General features: G+C 37.8%; 1 protein-coding gene across 1 annotated transcript; it reads left to right on the forward strand.

Moving 5' to 3' along the window:
• Nucleotides 1-4,493: 4,493 nt before the first annotated feature.
• On the forward strand, nt 4,494-7,001 carry LOC136201213 (protein WALLS ARE THIN 1). The gene is made up of 6 exons (XM_065991829.1): nt 4,494-4,777; nt 4,854-4,916; nt 4,999-5,115; nt 5,196-5,601; nt 5,742-5,893; nt 6,526-7,001. The coding sequence occupies exons 1-6, from the start codon at nt 4,554-4,556 to the stop codon at nt 6,716-6,718; spliced, it is 1,155 nt and encodes a 384-aa protein (XP_065847901.1). The 5' UTR covers nt 4,494-4,553; the 3' UTR covers nt 6,719-7,001.
• Nucleotides 7,002-22,320: the final 15,319 nt, after the last annotated feature.

Consider the following 22,320-nt stretch of genomic DNA (forward strand, 5'->3'; position numbering starts at 1 on the left):
ATCCTCATTATGCTTGAACACTTATTATCAGTAGCTTTCTTAAAGCTATCTCCTTATTTTAGTTGTGTCTTGTTACCTTAAAAAAAAGAAAAAAAAAAGAAAAAAAAGGATTGAATTGTCATTTTCGTTAATTGCAGACCCGCGTTATTTACTTTGGCTTACTATTCTTATTTTCGCCCAAAATTTCCTTTCTCTTCACACCCTTACCTAAGCCCCGTTACAACCTTGAACAAAGACCCGTTGATTGATTGCATACTTTCATTCCAAGTGGTGGCGATTTGATCTTTGAGCAAACTTATGGTAATTACATGTTTATGTTTTGATTCAAGTGCTTATTGATTACCCTAAACACTTTGAGTGAATAGAGTGAATTCCCCTTGTGAGAGAGTTAAATTGTGTGCTTTGATTCTAAGGAAAGTGTTGAGAGAAGTTAAATGCTTGTTTTCTCTATTAAAACCAAATGCTTATATTACTTGCCTATGACTCATTCTTCTTAATGGAAATTCTTGATGCATACTCACTAGTGAGATCATGTAGATAGTTCTTAATTGAGTTTTGGATGTTCTATATGCTTGAGGACAAGCATAGTTTAAGTGTGGGGAAGTTTGACAAGACCATTTTAGTCTTGTTACTTTCTATCTTATTCTATGTAATTTGGAAACATTTGGTGTTTAATTGATGTTTTTGTTTCATATTTTGTTTTGGGAGAAAGTTTAGATGTTTGGTGAAAAATCTGGAAATTAATGGCCTTTTGGAGCATTTTGGAGTATTTGCAAATCAGAGGCCAATTTCAGTTAAGGCGTGGGCACGTCCTGTCTCAGTTGTAATTGAGAAACAGCAGCCAATTTCAGTTAAGGCGTGGGCACGTGGCTGGACGAATTTGGAAAAGATAAGAATATATTTTCAGATTTGATTTTGGGATATTATCTTATTTAATTGTATTCTATTTTAGTTAGGATTTGAATATTTCTTATTATCTCTATTTAATCATTAATTAATTAGAGATTTAGTTTCTTTCCTTATCTCTTAAGGATATTTTAGTCTTTCTTCTTAGGGTTTTCCCCCTATAAATAGAAGGCTTAACATTCCTTAGAGAGGAGAACTAGGTTTTACAGATTTTCAATTGTATTGTTGAATTGTTTTCATTATGAGTAGCTAAGTTTCATCTTCTGATTCAAGAGGGATTTCATTAGGTTGAAAGTTGTGAGGTTTCATGTATTAATTTCTTCAAGTATTAATTCAAGTTCTGATTTCCTTCTTCAATTCTTTTTATGATTATTGAATCGTATTCGATCTTCTATTGCTAAGTATTTATTCTTGATCCGTAATTGTCTTGAATGAATTACAACAAGTAGCAAAAATCGATCTTGAGTAATTGAGTTTTTGCTTGAGATTGATTGAGAAGAAAATTCAGCCAATTGCTATTGTTTGTCGACGTTCCTCTCAATAGGAATTGATTTGATAAATTTTCTTAATCCTAATGCGGTTATTGAGAAATTGGATATGCTTCATTCCCTTTTCTTAATAACCAGGTTGATTTAGATGCTTCATTTAAATTAATAAATTAAGAGAAAGTGAAAGAGTGAATTAGGTAATCCTTATACTCTTTAATCAAAGATTTGAATTTTAATTTGTTTATCATTTAAACCAAGGATCAACAAACACCCAATGAACCCAATCTCTTGAATCAGGCTCTCTCATTATTGAATTCCCATTTACTTTACTTGTTTAATTTGATTTAATCATCCATCAAAATCAAAACCCCCCTTTTTTTATTTTATTTGCTCATTTGAATTAAGAGGTTAATTGTTCTCTTGGGATTCGACCTGGTCTTACTATTACTACAAATCAAATTGTAGTCCAATAGAGAAATCAGTAAGTAAAATTATAAATCTATTTTGTTGGGCTTCGACAAACCCGTCACATATGGACATAGTCCATACAATTTTTGCTGTATATATAAGCATTTATTATCTATTCAACATGTATCAAAACAAGACAAGGAATTTTCGGCTCAGGTGAATGTTGCGAAGACTGACATCTTATTTAAGAAAATAAGAACTCTAAAATGTGGAGTTCAATTAAGTGAATCGCTGAAAAGAAAAAAAAGCTTTAGACTTTTCATTAGTAATTAGGATATATGACTCTGATACCGTGTGAAAGAGTTGTGTATCTTCGACGTGTTTGTTAGAAGGGATATAGGAGGTGGGATAGGGATAAAAAATACGAGATAACTTATCCCGTGTTTGTTTGGGAGATAGAAGACTGAGACGGATGAGGGATAAGCTTCTTATCCCTCAAATCCTATACCCAGGAGGGGGGTGGTATAAGGAGGTGGGATAAGGAGGGAAAATTTTAGGGTACTCCTGGAGTAATACTCCTTACCAATCAACCCATGACACGTGTATATATATTTCTTTTTCCACCAATCATACCCATGTAGTGAGATGCAAAAACGATTTTGATTGGCCGGGAGTATTACTCCCGGAGTACTGTAAAATTTCTCGATAAGGAAGTGGGATAAGCTCCTGCGATTTTAATAGGATGGAAAAGTCCATATTATCCCTCAAATTAATGTTATGTAGTTTAAATAAGGTTAAAAAAGTAAAATGTATTATTTTATCCCTATCCCTATCCCACATACCAAACATTGAATAATAATTCTCGACTATCATATTTTATCCTTATCCCAACCATTTATCCTTATCGCTATCCCAACCTTTATCTCTATCTCTATCCCAATAGAATACCAAACGCCCCGCTTGTGTATATATTGAAGAAATATAATAGCGGGTGTTTGTTAGAGGGGATAAAGACACGGGGATAGGGATAAAAAAAACTGAGACGATGTTTGTTTTAGAGATAGGTTATGGAGATAAAAGAGGGATACGAGTCTTATCCCTCAAATCGTTTACCCAAGAGGGGGTGGTATAAGGAGGTGGGATAAGCTCATGCGATTTTAATGAGATGAAAAAGTACATCATGTCCCTCAAATTAATGTTATGTAGTGTAAATAAGGTTAAAATAGTAAAATGTATTATTTTATCGCCATCTCTATCCTACGGACCAAACATTGATTAATAATTCTCGACCGTCATATTTTTATCCTTATCCCAACCATTTATCATTATCCCTATCCCAACATTTATCCTTATCTCTATCCCAATATAATACCAAACGCCCCGTAGGGGGTAGGAGTGTGTATATTTATACAATTTCAAAGAAAATTCCAAAATTAGGAAAGAAATACAAGAGACACAGAAAACCCTAACCCTAGAGACCTAGAAACCGTAGAACTCTTTTGTTTTGTTTTCTTCATGATTGAAATTCGTTTATCAAAAAAAGTATAGTGCAGTTGTAAATTTAAATATTATACATGGTTCTATCCTCTTTATTACTTTTGCTGTATTCTTCATTTCCGGTCAATATTGAAAACGATAGACTGTAACACCAAAAATCATCATTCCAGCTCTTATAATCCTGTCAATTAGTATAATCTTATAAAAATGTAGTGAAGAAGAATGAATATTAGTAGGAACATAATATAAATATACATATAAACAATAATAAATAAAAAAATAGAAAGCAAAAGAAAAAGAAAGCATATGTAGTAGCGTAGGTGAAGAGGAGAGGAGAGGAGAGGAGGTGGGGTTGAAGTTCGTTGATGGTCATAGGCATGGGTCACCCACTTTCCCTCGTGCGCTCTCTCTATCAATGGCGGCTTCTTCCCCTTCCATTAATCATCATTCTTCCGCATGCTGCCAATACTCTTTCTGTTTCTCCATCTTAAATGGTATTACAACCCTCCTATCATTACCCTTAATATATCATTTTTCCGGATTAGAGCTTTCAACTTTCAGAGTGTCCCATAACTCCCTCATTATGATTAAAATGTCTCGATAGCTTCCTTATGATAAAGGTGTTTTACACGTTATTACATAATTCAGATAATAGATTAAAAATGAAGTTCTTTAAGCAAGTTGAAGAGGCTATCAAAATATTTTAAACAAGTTGACTAGGTGTATCGAAATACTTGAAAGTTCAAGAGGTCAATCGAGTGTCACAGATTAGTATAAGATCTACAATTGGACCTTAACTATCGGCTTTGAACTTTTAGTTCAAACGGTTGCATGACATCGAGTAGATACAGGTGATGTACTAAGCGTGATAAACATATGGAGAAATGATTTAGATATTAATGTTCCTATATTCTTAGAGCTAACCTTAAGGATCAATAATCTAAGTTAGCTGTAGGTCTCTCTTGTAGTTGGTAGCCAGTTGTGCGGTTAGGGATTGTCTTGTCACCAAATAGTGTAGAAGAAGAAGAGGGCGTGGGGTGGAATAGAGAATGAAATTAAGAAAGTGAGACAACCAAAAACATCTCAACACTTGATTATACCTCTTTTAAGGGTCCTTGTAGGCCCTTTTGTAGGACCATCCTCTTTCTTTTGCACTCCCTCCAACTATATTTATACCAATCCTCCCAACCCCTTGCTCTCCACAACTCCTCCTCTTCACTTCATCACTACTACTACTAATCCTTCTTTTCAATCATGGCTGACAATGGAGGTTCAGTCTCCAATTCAAGGAGAATATGTTCAGTCCCTGAGAAATTCCAGCTGCATTTGGCCATGCTGGCCTTGCAGTTTGGTTATGCTGGTTTCCATGTCGTTTCTAGGGCTGCCCTTAATATGGGCATCAGCAAACTTGTCTTCCCTGTTTACAGAAACATCATCGCCTTGCTTCTTCTTCTCCCTTTCGCTTATTTCCTTGAAAAGTACGCCTCTTTACTCTTTTAACACTTTCATTAATTAGACTCAACCATTAATTAATGTTTTCTAATCTGTAATTAGGAAGGAGAGGCCTCAAATTACACTCAACTTCCTCATTCAGTTCTTCCTCCTTGCCCTCATAGGGTACGTATACGTAACGATTCAAATCTAATTACACTTAATCTAATTTAATTTAGTTAATCATCTGTTTAAAACCTGTAAATAGAATCACAGCAAATCAAGGATTCTACTTGCTGGGATTAGACAACACATCGCCTACCTTCGCATCAGCGATTCAAAACTCCGTCCCGGCTATTACTTTTCTCATGGCAGCTTTACTCCGGCAAGCCACCGCTCTCTTCCTCTCTTTCTCTCGTATATGAGTACCAAAACGACACCGTTTTAACACTTTTTTTGTTGCAGGATTGAGAAAGTGAGGCTAGACAGAAAAGATGGAATTTCGAAAGTGATAGGAACAATCTGCTGTGTAGCAGGGGCTTCGGTTATAACTTTATATAAAGGTCCAGTTTTATATGGTCAATCAAGTACAGTCCAAGTGAACATAGCCATGTTTGAATCACTTGGAGATGCAAAGGGGAAAAGCTGGACTCTTGGGTGTATTTATCTGATCGGACATTGCTTGTCATGGTCCGGTTGGCTTGTGTTACAGGCACCGGTGCTTAAGAAATATCCGGCGAGGTTATCGGTGACCTCTTATACTTGCTTTTTTGGGCTTATTCAGTTCTTGATTATTGCTGCTATATTTGAGAGAAATTTAGATGCTTGGGTTTTTCACTCCGGTGGAGAAGTTTTTACCATCCTATATGCGGTTAGTAATTAATTAATTAATTAATTAATTTGGTTTATTTATTTAATTAATTAAAGAAGTATGTATATGGTAGTATAAAATATAAAAAAAAGGAGAAGTGGTTAGGAAAGGAAGGTTCTAAAATGGTTAAAAAAATGCAGGGAGTGGTGGCATCAGGGATTGCGTTCGCTGTACAGATATGGTGCATTGACAGAGGTGGTCCTGTGTTCGTTGCTGTATATCAACCAGTTCAAACTCTTGTTGTCGCTATCATGGCTTCTTTTGCTTTAGGTGAAGAGTTCTATCTCGGAGGGTATGTGGGTCCTTTCCTTTCTTTCTTCTTTCTCCTTTCTTCCATTTTGTCCTTTCCCACCCTCCCCGAGCCGTTCTTTTCTAAACTCATCAGTACTAATCTGAAATTGTTTGTTAAAACTTAACTAATTGTTAATAGTTGTTTGTGTAAAATAACAAATAAAAATATAATAAGCTAATTGAAAAGGCTCGTAAAATAAACTTTTTCAAAATTAATTTTTTAGACTAATAAGTTTTTTTAAACCTCTATTCACTAAACACCACTATTAGAGATTTGACTAGTAAAATCTCTAAAGTGTCTCAAACTTCCAATTTTAGTTATTATTTACCAAACAGGATCACTGTCATACTAACAGTTAGATTGACGAATTATTATCTAAATAGATAGAATATGTACTGATCTCGACGAATTAGATACTTCTTTATTACACTTTAAAGAAGTATGTAACTAGTTTTTTATATTTTGGATATAATAAATACTATTTTTAGACTTTATTCATCAACTTAAATATGAGGATTCTTTATTCATTAAAGGAAAAGATTAGGATTCTTTAGAATCTAAAGTTGATATTTTAAAAAGGAAAAGTAGAACTAATGGGATATACTTGTCTTGGTATGGATGTGGATGTACAGGATAATCGGAGCAGCACTGATTATAGTAGGATTATACCTTGTACTATGGGGCAAAAGCGAAGAAAAGAAGTTTGCAGCAAAGGAAAGTGCAGCAATCCAGTCTATCTCAGACCACAGTAACATCAGATCACAACCACACATCAAGTCCTCCATTACTCAGCCACTTCTCCCTCCGTCAACGGAAAATGTTTGACCACCCTTTTGACAAAAAAAAAATCAGTATTTATTAAGAAGGCTTGTGAGTGTATGAAAAGTTGTTTTTTTTTCTTTTTTAATTAATATTTTTGATTTTTTTTTTTTTTTTATAATCCTTATGGGTTAGTAGGAGATTGAAGAAAGGGGAGATTTTGAGGGATTGGAATGATTATCTGTGGCCTTATAAAACACCCCTTTTTATGCTTATTTATTTATATAATATGGTTTGTTTTTACAGAAAAGATATAAACATTATGATAGCTATGCTATGTTCCAATTAATTTCATAATGTTTAATGGACCCACATTTTCAGAATTATCACATTTTAATTTTTGTTTCCTTCAAAAAATATAAATGGAAGCAACCATGCTCATGTTCCTATACTGTCTATCATCATAATCTAACATAATTTTTGTCGGAGAATTAAAATTAAAATTCCAATTTCATTTAATGTGACATATATAAAATAATTGGATAGGTACATATATGTAAATGCAAAAGGTTCATTTGTGTTTTTATGTATATGTATCTTTTAGAATTAAAATGTTCCATAAGAGGGTGCCAAGATTGACATTACAACCATTTTAGTTGCTAAAATTGATATGTTTGGGGTCATTAATTTTAATCAATCATTTTCTAATCTGCATTATTTTTTTGACATGGAATATTTGATCTTTTTCAATTTCAATAGTACTAATTTGAGCATGTAAAGAAAAAGTTTATAGTTTCTCAAATTAATTAATTTTCTACTGTAAAAAAATTTATTTTTTTTTAAATAATAATAATTAATTTACTCTTTATTTCAATTCATGGGTGAGAACAGTGGCGGAACCAGGACCCCGGATGACCCGGGGCTCAAACATATCAACAAAAAAAATTCAAAACGTCAAAAAGAAAATTGAAATTAACTGTACGGTTGACGATAAATTTTCAAAGTCCAACCCGTAGGGGCTGGGCAAAATTTTTTTAGCCTCTAACACATTAAAACTGTAAAAATGTTATCATTTTTTTAGAAACTAGCATTGAACTAATAGAAAATTAAACATGTTTACTTTTTTTTAATGGTAAAGACATAATAAAAATGAATTTAAACATGTCTACTTTTTTTTAATGATAAAGACATATTAAAAATGAATTCAAAAGTGTTATCTTTTTTTTTATCAATTCAAAAGTGTTATAAAAATAAAAACAAAGAGTCCATTTAAATTAATTAATAATGGTGACATGTTTTTATAATTATTAAAAAATAAAATAGAAATAAATAAAAACTTTTTTAAAAAAATGAGGTTGAAAAGAGTCGAACATATGACCTCTAAAATATAAGTAAACATCTTTAACCATTTCATCCACCTTTAAATATTGAAATAATACTACATAGAGTCAATATAATTATCTTCCAAATATTACCAGACATCATTACTAAAAAAAAAAATTTCAATTCTCCGACCGCCGGCCGGGGCTCGAGCCCTAACCCCCTTAGTTCCGCCCCTGGGTGAGAAGGTACATTGCACCTTATAAAAATCCCACTTTTTTTCTTTTTTTCCCGGAGAATGTGGATATCATATGTTAAATCAATTGGAGGGAAAAAGATTTGAAATATATATAATATAATACTGTATATGGTTACTGGCTTTTTTTTTTCTTTTTTTCTTTTTGAAGAATTACTGGCTAAATATTTAATTAGATAATCCATGAGAATGGTCGGCCATGATTGGCAATAAAGGGAAGGAAAGGTTCAGCTCATAACAATAAATAAATTCATATAAGTTAAGGTAGAGGATGCCTAACCTTATTTCTGTTTATAGTAAATATTTCCAGTTAATAGATTTAAAATTATTCATAGGCATTTTTAGGTGATTATCTCTTCATTAAAGTTTTATATGTATATGCAAACATTACAAATTAAAATTTAGGAAAATTTACATGGAAGCTCATTTTCTTAAATTATCTACAATTATCAAATAAAAATTTCAATTATGTCAAACTAAGTAAATCATTATTTTTACTATATTTTAAAAATTTGAGGTTTATAAACTATGAGTTTAGAATTTATGAATTAGGAGTATAAAATTCTTAAATTATGATATAAAATCATACTTTATTTATGATATCTATATATAGTAACATATTTAGAATTATTTTTAGTAATATGATTTAATTGTAATTTTATAATCAAATATTATTTTCATGTAAATAGCCTTTAAATTTATTAACAATTCTCGCGCAATTTGAAATTTGAATGAAATTAGACAAAATCGGAACAAGAAAAAGCCTTCTTAGGACCTCAAAAATTTTAAGGCCCCAATTTCATTCCATATTAGTTTTATAAATTCATTTATTGTTGGAATAGAAATGATTTAATTGCCCATTAATCTATTGAAAATGTTGGTTATTTACCTTCTGATTTAGTTGCAGATAAGCTGGATAATTTTGGTAGAGTTAGTTCGGAATTTTGTTAGTGAGATGGAATTCTGGATTTTTGTTCTTTTCTCCTTCGCGATAATGCTTTAGGTAGAGATTCTTTCCGTTTTGTTTAGTTGTTGTTTTCTGGATGTTCTGTTGTTAATTTTTGCTTCGCTTTTAATAATATTGGGTATTACCCAACCTTTATTCAAAAAAATATTGGTGAAATCTCAATTAATATAAATAATAAATTAACAATTTCATTAGATTGTCCAACTTGATATAAGTTTTGACATGCTAAATAATAGACATATGATAATATAACAGTAAAAATTTGACATATAAATAAAATATGTAGTATAAGTCAATTCATTAAAAAAAGGGTTAAGGTGCAAAAATACCCCTAACGTTTTGGATCAGGAACAATTTTACCCTTAATGTCTAAAATGGTGCAATTTTACCCCTAACGTTGGAAGCCAAGAGCAATTTTACCTCTAACGTTGATAAATTTGGTGATTTCAAACACTATTATAAATACAGATATTTTTGTTCATTATTCTGCAGCAATTGCATAATAATTCGTTCTAAAAAAAGAATTCATGTTTTTTATAATTTAATAATAGAATTTGAGATTAATATTTATAAATTCGGTAGATTTTTTGAATTTTTTTGTCTAATCCGTACAAAAAGACAATCTATTTTATTATTATTTTTTTCACATTCTAACGAATGTTTGTGATTTGTTACTGATAAAATGACACACGTATGAAGTGTAGATAACAAGATTTATGACCGAGAAGACAGTTTGATGAATTATTTCTCAAATTGACCCAATTTATGAACGTTAGGGATAAAATTGCTCTTGACTTTCAACGTTAGGGGTAAAATTGCACCATTTTAGACGTTAGGGGTAAAATTGCTCCTGACCCAAAACGTTAGGGGCATTTTTGCACCGTAACCCTTAAAAAAATAAAACAAATCCTTAACTAACAAAAATATGATCCATGAAAATTTAATGAAACTGTTTAACTTATCATCACATTGATAAGATTTCACCAAATTTAATAGGTCAATGAAAAAATATTATAAGATGATCCTTGAATAAATACGAATATTTTAGATAAATGAGAAGGCAAATATTATGGAATACATATTGACAAGACAACAAAACAAACCCCAATGTAATTAAATAATATTGAAGTGTTCATACATAGGGTTTAAACTATAGTATTTGAAATTAATGAATTGCTTTAAAAAAAAAAATGAAGTGATGGAACAAAGTTAGACTTTTATAGATGGAAGTAAGTGATGGAAGGAGACGAGAGGAAGGGGACAAAATTGTAGTTGAGATTAGATTAGGTTAGGATTAACGGATCCCGAGATCACATCATCATTAAAGGTAAATTAATCATTAGGTTTCACAATTGCTTTTCCTAAAAAAAAAAGAGAGGTTTCATTAACATTTGAATTAGACCTGAAAATTATCGTGTTCGTGTCATGTCATTTCGGTTCGTGTTAAAAAGAGTAAATCCAAATCCAAATCTAAAAACTTTCATGTCACAATCGTGTTAATTTGTTCAGATTAGTATCGATTTCGTGTCATATTTTCGGGTTATATATGTAATTATGTTATGCATATATATTAATGATAACTTTTAAAAATATAAGAATATATAATATTATTTTTAAATATTTTATATCATTTTTAGGTTAGTACGTTAACATTAACCATCGAAAAGTTCTCCAATATCGTATTATAGGGTTATACAATGTGTTCATAACAATTTAGGAGGTTCAACTTATAGTTACAAGTAATAATTATAATTTTATTATCTTTATAAAGTGACATATAAAAACATGAAAGAATATAACAATAATTTAAAATATTTCGTGTCGTTTTCGGGTTAGCATATCAACTCTAACCCAATCCAAAAATTTACGTGTCAGTTTCGGAAAGGTTTGAGCGGAACCAGGTTTGTCATGGTCGGCTTCGGAAAGGTCCACAACAGGTTGTGGCGTCTGTGTTGTCAGCTTTGAATGGGTCTATTGTTGTTGATCTTGTGTACGATACAAGAGTTGATTAAGTTTTTTCTAGACAAGGTGTGGCTAGATCGATCCACTGGTCTCCACCGCTGATTCACCAATATAAACTTAATTGTGATGCAGCTTACTCTTGTAGGTCTAATAAGGGAACTTTTGGTTTAGTTGTTCGTGATTCTGCAGGTTATGTAGCACTATCGGGTGGAGAACCTTTGGGTGTGGTTATGTCTACCTTGCATGCAGAATTATTGGCAATATTATCATCAATTCGTATTGTTCGGGAAGCTGGGTTTAATTCAGTTTAGATTGCATCAGATTCTCTATCGGTTATCCGTCTTCATTGCAAACAAGAAATTATTCACAATTGGATGGGTGTGCTTGTTAATGATATTCTTGAAGAGATAAAGTCATTCTCACATATTGATTTTATTCATGAAAGGCACCAATCGAATATGGTTGCACATAACCTGGCAGTCTGGGCTATTTCTCTTTCATATGTAGAAATCCTTATTGAGGATTTCCCTTTATGTGTTTACCTTGTATTCAAAATGATTGTAATTATTTGTGTTATATGCAAGTGTTTTTTTATTAAAAAAAAAAGCTTCTTGAAGAAGATGATATAATTTTGATTGATAAAAAGTTAAGATTTACAAAGAGAAAGAGATGAATTTATATCACCTCAAACCTCAATGGCAAATTACAATAAAGGACAATCACATAGTTAATTAAAAATGTAAAGATAAGGGTAAAATGGATTGAATATAAAGGGATGACATGAATGGTAAATAGGGAGTGGCATGTGTTGTAAATAAAGAGTGGTAGAATTGTAATTAAGGAGGAAGCTGGAGTAAGGGACAAGTTCTTTAAATTGAGTCCAAGCGGAGCATGCCTAATTCCAAAGTGAGCGTGGATTGGCTGCTGAAACTTTTCTCCTGATCAAACCTTCCTTCACGCGGAGCGTGTTTTCACTCAAGTGGAGCGTGCCCAATCCAAGCGGAGCGTGGATTGGCTGCTGGAACTTTTCTTCGGATCAAACCTTCCTTCACGCGGAGCGTGCCTGAGATGCTGACCTGTCGTGTGGCACTATTTGGCCTCTTTACTCGCTTGTTACTCGTGCTTGGTTCTTTCTCCGACTTCCCTCGTCCAGACTCGATCCTCCAAGGAGATGCCCCGTATCATACACTCTCTCTTAAAAAGAACTTGACCCTAAGTTACTTGCTACATATTGATGAGACGTGTTCATTTTGAGCGGACCCAAGCTCTCAAATCGAACCAAGGTGTTGTTCGAAATGAATTCAAGAAACCCACTCCATATATCGCCAGACTCACCTTCTCCTCACGAGCTTTTCCCCATATTTCAACAAGTGCCTCACCCCGGCTTTCATCTTCCGTGGTACTCATCTCCCAATCTCTACCAACATCGAATTGTATGTCTTGGCGAAGCTTGTCAAACGACTTTCCAACAAATGCTTGGATGGTCTTCCAACGCCCCTTATTTCGTTGAACGGACCACCCATGGATCCTCTTGATCTCCCCATCATGAACTTGAGGAATCAACACAATCTTCTTCCGCTCATGGCCTACCTCGAATGGAATGTCCCGACGACATGTATCAACCCAATTAGAATCAATCCCATAAATACTCTTCAAAACCCCAAAATGACCTTGAGTCGAATATGCTCGGACCCCAATATACCTCACGCCATCAACCCGGATGCAAGGTTCAAACTCCACTTGCTCATAGCCCACCTCAAATGGCATGTACCGGCGCCATATATCAACTCAAATTGGAGCGATCCCTTGAGTACTCTTCACAACCCAAACATGGTTTTGAATTGAATATGCCCGGCATTTGCTTTCACTCACTTCACTAACTTGGCTATCATGTTCCACCTCGACTTGCCCATGGCCCACATCAAACGGAATATCCCGGTGACACTTGTCAACCCACTTCATAGAGAACTTAAGCACACACATAGTAGCTCCATCCTCACCTTGGGCTAACAACCTCGGGACCTCAAGACTTTCCCCTTGACTAACTCGGTCACCATTCCATAGCCTTGGCTTCCTTCCATCTTCTCTATATTCCCCAGGAAGTCATTCCCCATCAACAAATATTCAATGAAGCTCACATTCTTCACAACAAAATCACCCCTCATGGGTTCATCATAGGAAAGGTCCTCCCTCAACATACACAACCAAGATTCCAACACATATATTTCAACAAAGCACAAAAGAATAAGTTCAGATTTTACCAAGTGAGTGACTTGATTCTTTTGCATGTGGCATGTGTTAGGCGTCTTGGTGCTATTAATAAGCCTCGCGGAGTAACCTTCATCCTCCTCTTTAGAGCTCAACTCACCATATGTAGGGCTATGTGCACTATCTCTCGGATCTCATGCTATGTCATGTGGTAGCTTCCTCAAAGGTGGAAGCCTTTTAGGAAACCCTTTAGGTGGCTCGTTGAAAGACATGTGATTGTCACCCTCGGACATCGGCTCAACTTCCCCCCTTTCAACTTTGCTCTCCCCCTTCTCAACTCCATTCACCTCTTTGGATTTGACTTCATTGGGAGAGTGGCTAGCTAACTCAACCATGGAACCCAAGTCAAAATGATTTAATGTCTCACCCGTTCCACCAATGCTCCCATTCACATTCAACTCCCGAGTTGGACAAACTCCCAAAGTGGACTCTATTTTCTTACTAGGAGAACTTTTCAAAGGTGTAAGGATGTATCGGACTCCGCTTTTGCATATGGTGTAGGTGTTGCTTCTTCCCGCATGTGAGGCATCACAATCAAATTGCCATGGCCTACCTAGTAGCACGTCACAAGCATCCATCTCCACAACATCACACATAGCTTCATCCCCATAAGCTCCAATAGTGAAAGGAACTTTACACCAATGAGTAACTTGAAGTTTTTCCACCTCGTTGACCCAACCAAGGCGGTAAGATCTAGGGCGTGGTTCGGGACCCAACCCAAACTTACTCACGGCGGACCGACTAATGATATTCACTTGGCTTCCTCCGTCGATCACCATCTCACACTTCTTCCCAAGAACTAAGCATCGAGTTCTAAATAATAGATGACGTTGGCTATGCTCACTTTCACTAGGCATTAGCACCCTCGTCACCAAATACACATTGTGCTCATTGCCATCATTATCAACTTCATAGGTGTCTTCAATTTGGCCCCACTCAACATTTCCTGACTTATCTTCAACTTGGAACCGATCTTCTTCACCATCATAAGCTTCTTCATTTCGGTTCCACCCAACATTTCCCGACTCATATTCGGTTTGGAATTGACATTCATCACCTTCATAAGTTTCATCGTTTCAGTTCCACTCTACATTCCCCGAATCATCTTTATGATGGAACCTACCTTCATCATACTCATAGATATCTGCATTGTAGTTCCGTTCAACATCCTCCAATTCATCATCACAATGGAATCTACCTTAATTATCTTCATACGGAGCCCCATGTCGATCCCAATCAACACACTAATGCTCACTCTCTTCATAGTAGACCCCATCTTCGTCTTCCTCATAAGCGGCCCCATATTGGTTCCACTCAATCCTTCGACATTCATCCTTATCATAGTAAGCTCTACCATCTTTACCATAATCAAATTCATTTGCACGATGATAGAATTCACCATCTTCATATATTTCATCTTCGGAAGGGCTCTCTCTCTCTCTTCAACCTCATCCTCGAATTCGCCTTTGCAATAATCACGTTCCTCATTTCTTTCTAGCTCATTCTCGGATTGGTTCTCCTCTTTATCAATCTCCTCTTCTAACTCATCTTCTTCATGTTCGTACTCAAATTCATTTCCCTCTTCGTCCATGAACCATCTTTTCCCCTAACCTTTCGTTTCCTCGCACTCCTCTTCATAATTCGAACCGACTAATTCACATGCCAAGTCGCCCGACTCAAAAGACATGCTACAACCCAATATGGTAGGACCACCAACATCTCTCCCATCTCCATAGCCATCAATCTCCACACAAACTAACTTCATCATTCTACTCAAAGAGATTAATAAGCACAAACTCCTTCTCCCCCTCTTCAAGGCAAATACCCTCAATGTCTTTAAGCATACATATGTAGTTATGCTTAAGAGGCATTTCATCAAACACTTGGGGAGCATCACTTGCTACATTGTTTTTCCCAACATCCTCACCTACCAACACTCCTTCCTCCTCATCCATACATAAATCCACATTCTCATTCACAACATCATTACCAAATAACCCAAAATGAGAATCTAATTCACAAATAACATCACCAACATCCAACCCCTCACTAGAAATAAATTCATCCATAACTTCCAAATGAGAATTTGACAATGTTGGGTTTACCTCTTTCTTGTATAATAGAGGAAAGGTTTGGGATGAACCTTGAGGATGCAAAATAGAGGTTTCTTCATCCTTTTTCTGTTAGGCTCGACGTTGTCGTCTCCTACTATTTCGGGTTCCCCTTCGGAGTCTCTCCATCTCTTCTTGCTCCAAGTTCTCTCTTGTCTTTCTCATCATCTCGGCATATTGGAGCTCCATCTCCCTTGTCTCGGCTTCAAGACGTTCCTTTTAAGGCTTGTGAAAAACTTAGTTGAATCATTGTCGAAAGAAGTCTCCATTAGGATAACGATCGGCTCTGATACCAAATGATACTGATAACAAGCAGAGAAATTCTGATCAACTTCCGTCCCTGTGGGGGCGTCGTTGGGTTCGACGGGGGGAAGCTCCGATGCCAAAGTCAATAAAGTGAATCAAAGGAACAAACTAAATTGATAATGGATGTGAGAATGTGTACCTTGATAGCCTAGGGATGTAGGCTATATATAGCTAAGAATTCATAACCTTCAGCAACTAGAAAGTCTCCATTAATGCTCCATTAATGGCGGTTACAGGTTACCCTTAACCTGGCGGTTAGCTAATTGATATCTCATTAATGGTCTTTATGGCCGAGTCGGCGTTCAGCCGTTACAGTGACGAATTAGGTGAATGAGGAGATTCGCCTCCTAGGTTCGCCAGCGGATCCCTTCAAACTGGATCAAGGAGATCCGCCCGCCGGATCTTCTTTGGGGATCTGTACACGGCGTTTCTCTAGGTGAATATCCCTTTCGGTCCTTGGGATAATATCTCAATGTTATCAGAAGCCCCCCTCAAAAGTCCCTTAAAGTCCTTTAGGGCTTTTGGGCTTCCGCGCGCCGTCATGAACACCTGTATTAATGCGCACTCTGTTCGATGCCAATCGATGAGTGACACGTGTAACGGGCGCACTGTCCTAGGAAAGAGAAGACGTCCGTCTTTCTCCCTTGCTTTCTCTTCCTTCTTCATTTCGTCTTCACTTTCTTCTTTACTGCTCGAAGCTTTTCCTGGGAATTTCAGAGTTCAAAGCTTTTCGATTTCATGTAAGTTCATCTTTTCTTACTTGATTTGTTCTGAATGTTTAGGAGTTCTTCTTCATCTTCTAGATCAACTTCGGAGCTTTTTAATTCGACCCCTTCCCCCGAAATAGTAGTTGATTTTAGTTGGACCACTTCGTCATCGGAGAACTCTTCTTTCTCCGAGGACACAGTTAGCTCCGATTTAGTCGGGTTTAGTAACTCGGCGCGTAATCGTTACCAAACTCGTTCCACCAGGAATCCAGTTCTTTCTACTTCTGTCTCCGGTACTGCTCCGGCCGTTAGGTCTAGGTGTTTTCCGGGGACAATGGCCTCTTCTTCAATCCAACCTAGGAAAAAGAACCCTCGAGCGGAGTCTACTCCGTCGCGTATGAGTGTCGCGGATCTAATGGATCTGGCGAATCGCTTCCCTTGGATCAATAATTATGAGACTCAGTTAGCCGCAGCCCATCAACGACCCTCTTGTCCGTCTAGCGGTTTTCTAACAGTATATTACAGTCATGTGGAGAGAGGGTTCCGACTTCCTCTTCCAAAGATGATGGCGGACATCCTCTCCTACTTTGATATTATGGCAGCCAACTGCATCCCAACGGTTGGTTGGATATTGCTTTAAACTGCTACCTCGCCTCAAATTTAGGAGTGGTATATACGGGTCGTGTTTTTAGAGCTTTCCATAAACCCTCGAAATGGAAGTACGAATCCTATCTTACTTTCGCCAAATTCAGAGTATATTCGCCATTCAGTGACAAAATGTCCAATGTCCATTGCTGGGATGAGAAATTCTTCTATGTGAAGATAAAAGAGGGCGAATCACTGGGTTTTCCCTCGTTTTGGAATCCCAAGCCTTTACACATGGCGGGCGATATGCGAATATTGACCGATAGCGATGAAGTGGTGGCGGAGCTCATGAAGAAGATCAAGGCGGATGCATGGACATACGCAGACGCTTTAGCCTTCATGATGAGCGATATTCCGCTGATTCGCCGAGAGGGGGAGCAGTTCATTTACTCCAAGATTGCGCAATTTGACAAAGGTAACTGTTATTTCTTCTTGAACTTTGATTACTTTAATGTTTTCTTTGGCAGGGGTTTATCTAAGGCCAATCACGCTATTGCAGAGAAGCGTAGGAAGTTCTTAGAGGCTGAGGCGCGTAAGAAAGATCAAGTGGCGAATCCTCAAAAGGATACTGGAAAACGTCCTGCGGAAACAGTGGTTGAGCCGCCACTAAAAAGGAGGAAACCTGCAGCTTCTGGAGGTTTTAAGCTTATGGCGGATGCCATGAAGTCCGCCATGCCTGTAGGGGAGATGGAACAGGTAATTTGCCTTTTATTTTTATCTGTTTATCAAGTTTTGGACTTGAGTTTTGACCCTTGAATGTTTGTGCAGATGGCGAAGCCTGATATGGGCGGATACTGGTCCGCTAAATATGGCGCTCAAGGATCTTTTGAGAATGAATCCATCATAAACGACTTGGATGAGGCCCTGGGTCAGGTGGGCGAAGTGCAAAGGAATCCGAACCAAATTCCTGGTTCCATTCATGCGCAAAAGGGGAAAACGGAGCTCCTTATGGTGAGTCCCCTAGAAAGGATTTCTTTTTATAGAGCAAGTTGTTCCTTTGCTCTTTTCTTTTAACGAAACTGTTTGTTTTTGACAGATGTATACTCGCATACGTGCTATGGAGGCCGAGCTCCTTCAAGGTGTGGTGGATAAGGCAACCATTGAAAAATTGGAGAAAGAGGTAGCGGATGCCAATGCGAACATTGCTTCTGCTAATGCGAACCTTGCCTCTGCCACAACCGCCTTAGTCCTTAGAGATGCGGAGATCGAGAAGCTAAAGGAAAAGATTGTGACAGACGCCAAGAACCATGAGGACGCCTTAGGAGAAGCTGAATATACGGCGGGTGAGCAAGCCTTCTATTATGGCGAACTGCTCATGGCGTACTTTTCCCTGGCGCATCCCGAGATTGATTTTATAGATCCGCAGTTCGCCGTCGCCGAACCAGAAGACGTAGCCAAATATGACAAAATGTCAGATGCTAAGGAATACCTCCGCGAATATGTTCGGAGATGGATGAAGGGACCCATGGAAGAAAACAAACCTTCCACTAATGTCACGCTAGTGGAGCTTGAGGAAGTGCCCCCCAAGGCGGGTGAAGAACCGATCACTGATAACGCTCTTCCTCTTGGTCCCCCATCTTTCGTGGAAAAGGAGGTACCCTTGGTTGGCGTATCTGAGGCTGTGGAGAAGGAGGCTTCCCAAGCAAGCACCGTAAGCAAGGATAGTGTAAAGGAGGATGCTCCCATTATTACTTAGTTGTTTACTTGTGATTTGTAAAAAATCGTTAAGTACAATTTGTTTTAATCCTTTATGGTAGCTATTTATTTTACTATTACGTTTGCGTAAGTAAATATATAGGCATCTAGGATTTATTTTGGAGTAGGTGGCCAGCCATACTCCATTGCATGGACCTTTGTGAAGGTTCGAATCTGTTTTATTCCATTGAAGGAAGTAAAGCTGCCTAGGGGATCAATTTGCTACCTGTCTTTGAGGTGAAGTGATCCGCCCGTAGGACTTGTGAATCCTTTTTTGGGAAGGATATGTAAGAGAGTGTAAAGACCTTGCGTCCAAGGATCGTTTTAACTCTATCGGAGATTGGGATCCTCTTAGAGATGGATCCGCCCATAAGATAGATTCTCTTATGTCTAAGGAGAAAAAGTAGCTATGAGATAGCGATACTTTGTTAATGCGGAGAGCGTTGGATGCCCCCCTTCTTTTTAAGACTGGAATATTGATATTGCTGCAATAAACTTTAAAAAGAACACAGATAATAGAACAAATGATGTTTATTAATGGGAGAAATGCTTTATTACAGCAAGCAGGTCTTATAGGTGAGCCTCATTAAAACCTTTAGTAAGAAAAACCACATGGGAAAAAACTTACTAAAGGAAAAAGAGTACTCAAGACCGTGTGTACACCTCATTTTCTGACAAAATATTTGCGGAGATTTTGGAGGTTCCATGTGCGCGGCAATGTGTTGCCCTCCATGTCCTGAATTTTAAATGTGGCGGATCTAATCTTGTCCACTATCTGATACGGACCCGTCCAGTTGAGCCCTAACTTGCCCTTGCCTTCTCGAGACTGGATTTTGTCGGCCTTTCGGAGCACAAGATCACCCACATTTAGATCCACAAGCTTGGCATTTTTATCATGGTAAGCGGCGATCCGTTGTTTATACGCCGCCATGCGTACATAGGCTTGGTCTCTTCGATCTCCTACCTGATCTAAACTTTCCCTTAGCATTTTGCTGTTGTCCTCCTCACAATAAAAGGCCACTCTATCGCTTGGGACCTGTATTTCGACTGGGATCACAGCCTCTACACTATGAGAGAGGGCGAATGGTGTTTCTCCTGTGGCCGTCCTAGGAGTGGTGCGATAAGCCTATAAAACGTTCGTCAGCTGATCCGCCCACTTCTTATCATGCTCTCCCAATCTCTTCTTTATCCCCTTTACGATCGTCCGGTTTGTGACTTCGGTCATTCCGTTGGACTGAGGATAATAAACGGAGGCAAATCTGTTTAGAATGCCCAACTCTTCACAGAAAGTTTTGAACTCGCTACAGTTGAACTGTGTTCCATTATCGGTGATAATGGTATGCGGAACACCGTATCTTCCTACGATGTTGTCCTTGACGAATTCCACCATTCGCTCTGCAGTGATGGAGGAGACAGCTTCGGCTTCTACCCACTTGGTGAAATGATCCACTGCCACTACCACATACTTCCTCTGTCGGCGAGTTGGAGGGAATGGTCCGATGATGTCTATTCCCTAGAGGGCGAATGGCCGTCCTTCTATGATGGGCCTCTGGAGATGTTTGGCAGTATGTGATTCATTCGCATGAATCTGGCAACTATGACAAGATTCTACCAATTTTTGTGCATCCAGTTCGGCTGTGGGCCAGTAGAAACCTGCTAACCTGGATTTCTTTAAGATGGTGGCGGATGCCTCATGGGCCCCACATGATCCCTCATGTAGCTCCTTGAGGACTTGTTGTCCCTCTTCCGGCAGAATGCACTTTAACCAAGGGTGGCTAAAAGATTTTCTATAAAGGCCATCGTTGATTATGGAGAAATAAGCCGCCCTTCTAACTATCCGCCGAGCATCTTCCTTATCCTCAGGTAAAGTTCCACATAGCAGATATTGGCGAATGACCGATCTCCAATCATTTTCTACTGTTGTGAGTAGGGATACTTCCTCTGAAGCGAAGGCTGGAGCTATTTTAACTTCGAAGGGACAGTCTGGATCTGTCCAGTTCTCCTCACTAGAGGCCATTTTGGCCAAATGATCCGCCTCAGTGTTGGACTCCCTGGGTACATGAATCAGTTCCCATTTGGTTTCTTTAGCCTCAAGGTGATCTAGCAATTTTTTGACTTCTGCTACATATTTGGCCAAAACATCATCTTTTACCTCATAATTCTTGATTACTTGATTGACCATTAGTTTGGAGTCACTATAGATCATAATCCGCTCGGGAGTGATTTCTTTGAGTAGACGCAATCCCAACACCAAAGCTTCATATTCAGCAGCATTATTAGTTGCATGAAAATTCAATTTTGCTGCGTACCGTAACTTTATGTATTGAGGACCTTTGATCACAACGCCTATGCCAGCTCCATCCGCCGAGGAGGCGCCGTCGGTGTACATTGTCCACTCTTCCATTGGAGGTTTAGGATGATCAATCCCCTCTTCAGTGAATTCATTCACAAAGTCTGCCAAGACCTGACTCTTCAAAGCTGACCTGCTTTCATATCTCACATCGAACTCACCAAGGCGGATTGCCCATTCCATCAACCTTCCAGAAGTGTCCGGCTTCTGCAACACCTTTCTCATCGGTATATTTGTTCGAACCACCACAGTATAAGCCTGAAAATATGGCCTAAGGCGGATTGCCGTGGTGACAACAGCCAGCGCCATTTTATCAAGCTTAGAATATCTGGTTTCGGCATCTTTCAGAACCTTGCTCACATAGTAAATCAGAAACTGCTGGCCATCCTCCTCTCGTATCATGACCGTGCACACAGCTTTATCCGTAACCGATACATACATGTAAAGGTCCTCACCTTTCATTGGCCGACTCATCATGGGCGGCTCCGTGAGGAACCGCTTGATTCCTTCGAAGGCCTTTTCACAATCCTCATTCCACTCGAACATCTTTTGCTTCTTGATGACCTCGTAAAAGGGCTGACATCTGCGAGCTGAACAGGAGATAAATCTGCCCAAGGCTACGATCCGCCCGTTAAGGCGTTGTACTTCTCTGATGTTCCGTGGTGCTTGCATTTCTAGGACAGCCCTAACCTTGTCAGGATTTGGGCTAACTCCTTTTTCGCTGATCATGAACCCTAAGAATTTTCCATACGTCGCACCAAAAGTACACTTCTCCGGGTTCAGCTTAATATTATTGCATCGGAGTACGTCCAGTACCTCCTTTACATCATCTGCATGCTTTTCCATGGTTGTGCTTTTAATGATCATGTCATCCACATAGACAGAATAGTTATCACCTTTACTATCTGCGAATATCTTGTTCATCATCCTCTGATAAGTGGCACCTGCGTTCTTAAGCCCAAAGGGCATGACTTTGAAGCAATAAGTGGCCTGATGTGTTACGAACGAGGTCTTGATTCTATCTGAGGGCTCCATGGGGATCTGATGATAACTTGACTTCACATCCGTAAAGGAGTACATG

This window comes from Euphorbia lathyris, chromosome 7 (genome assembly GCF_963576675.1).
Source record: "Euphorbia lathyris chromosome 7, ddEupLath1.1, whole genome shotgun sequence".
NCBI classification, from domain to species: domain Eukaryota; kingdom Viridiplantae; phylum Streptophyta; class Magnoliopsida; order Malpighiales; family Euphorbiaceae; genus Euphorbia; species Euphorbia lathyris.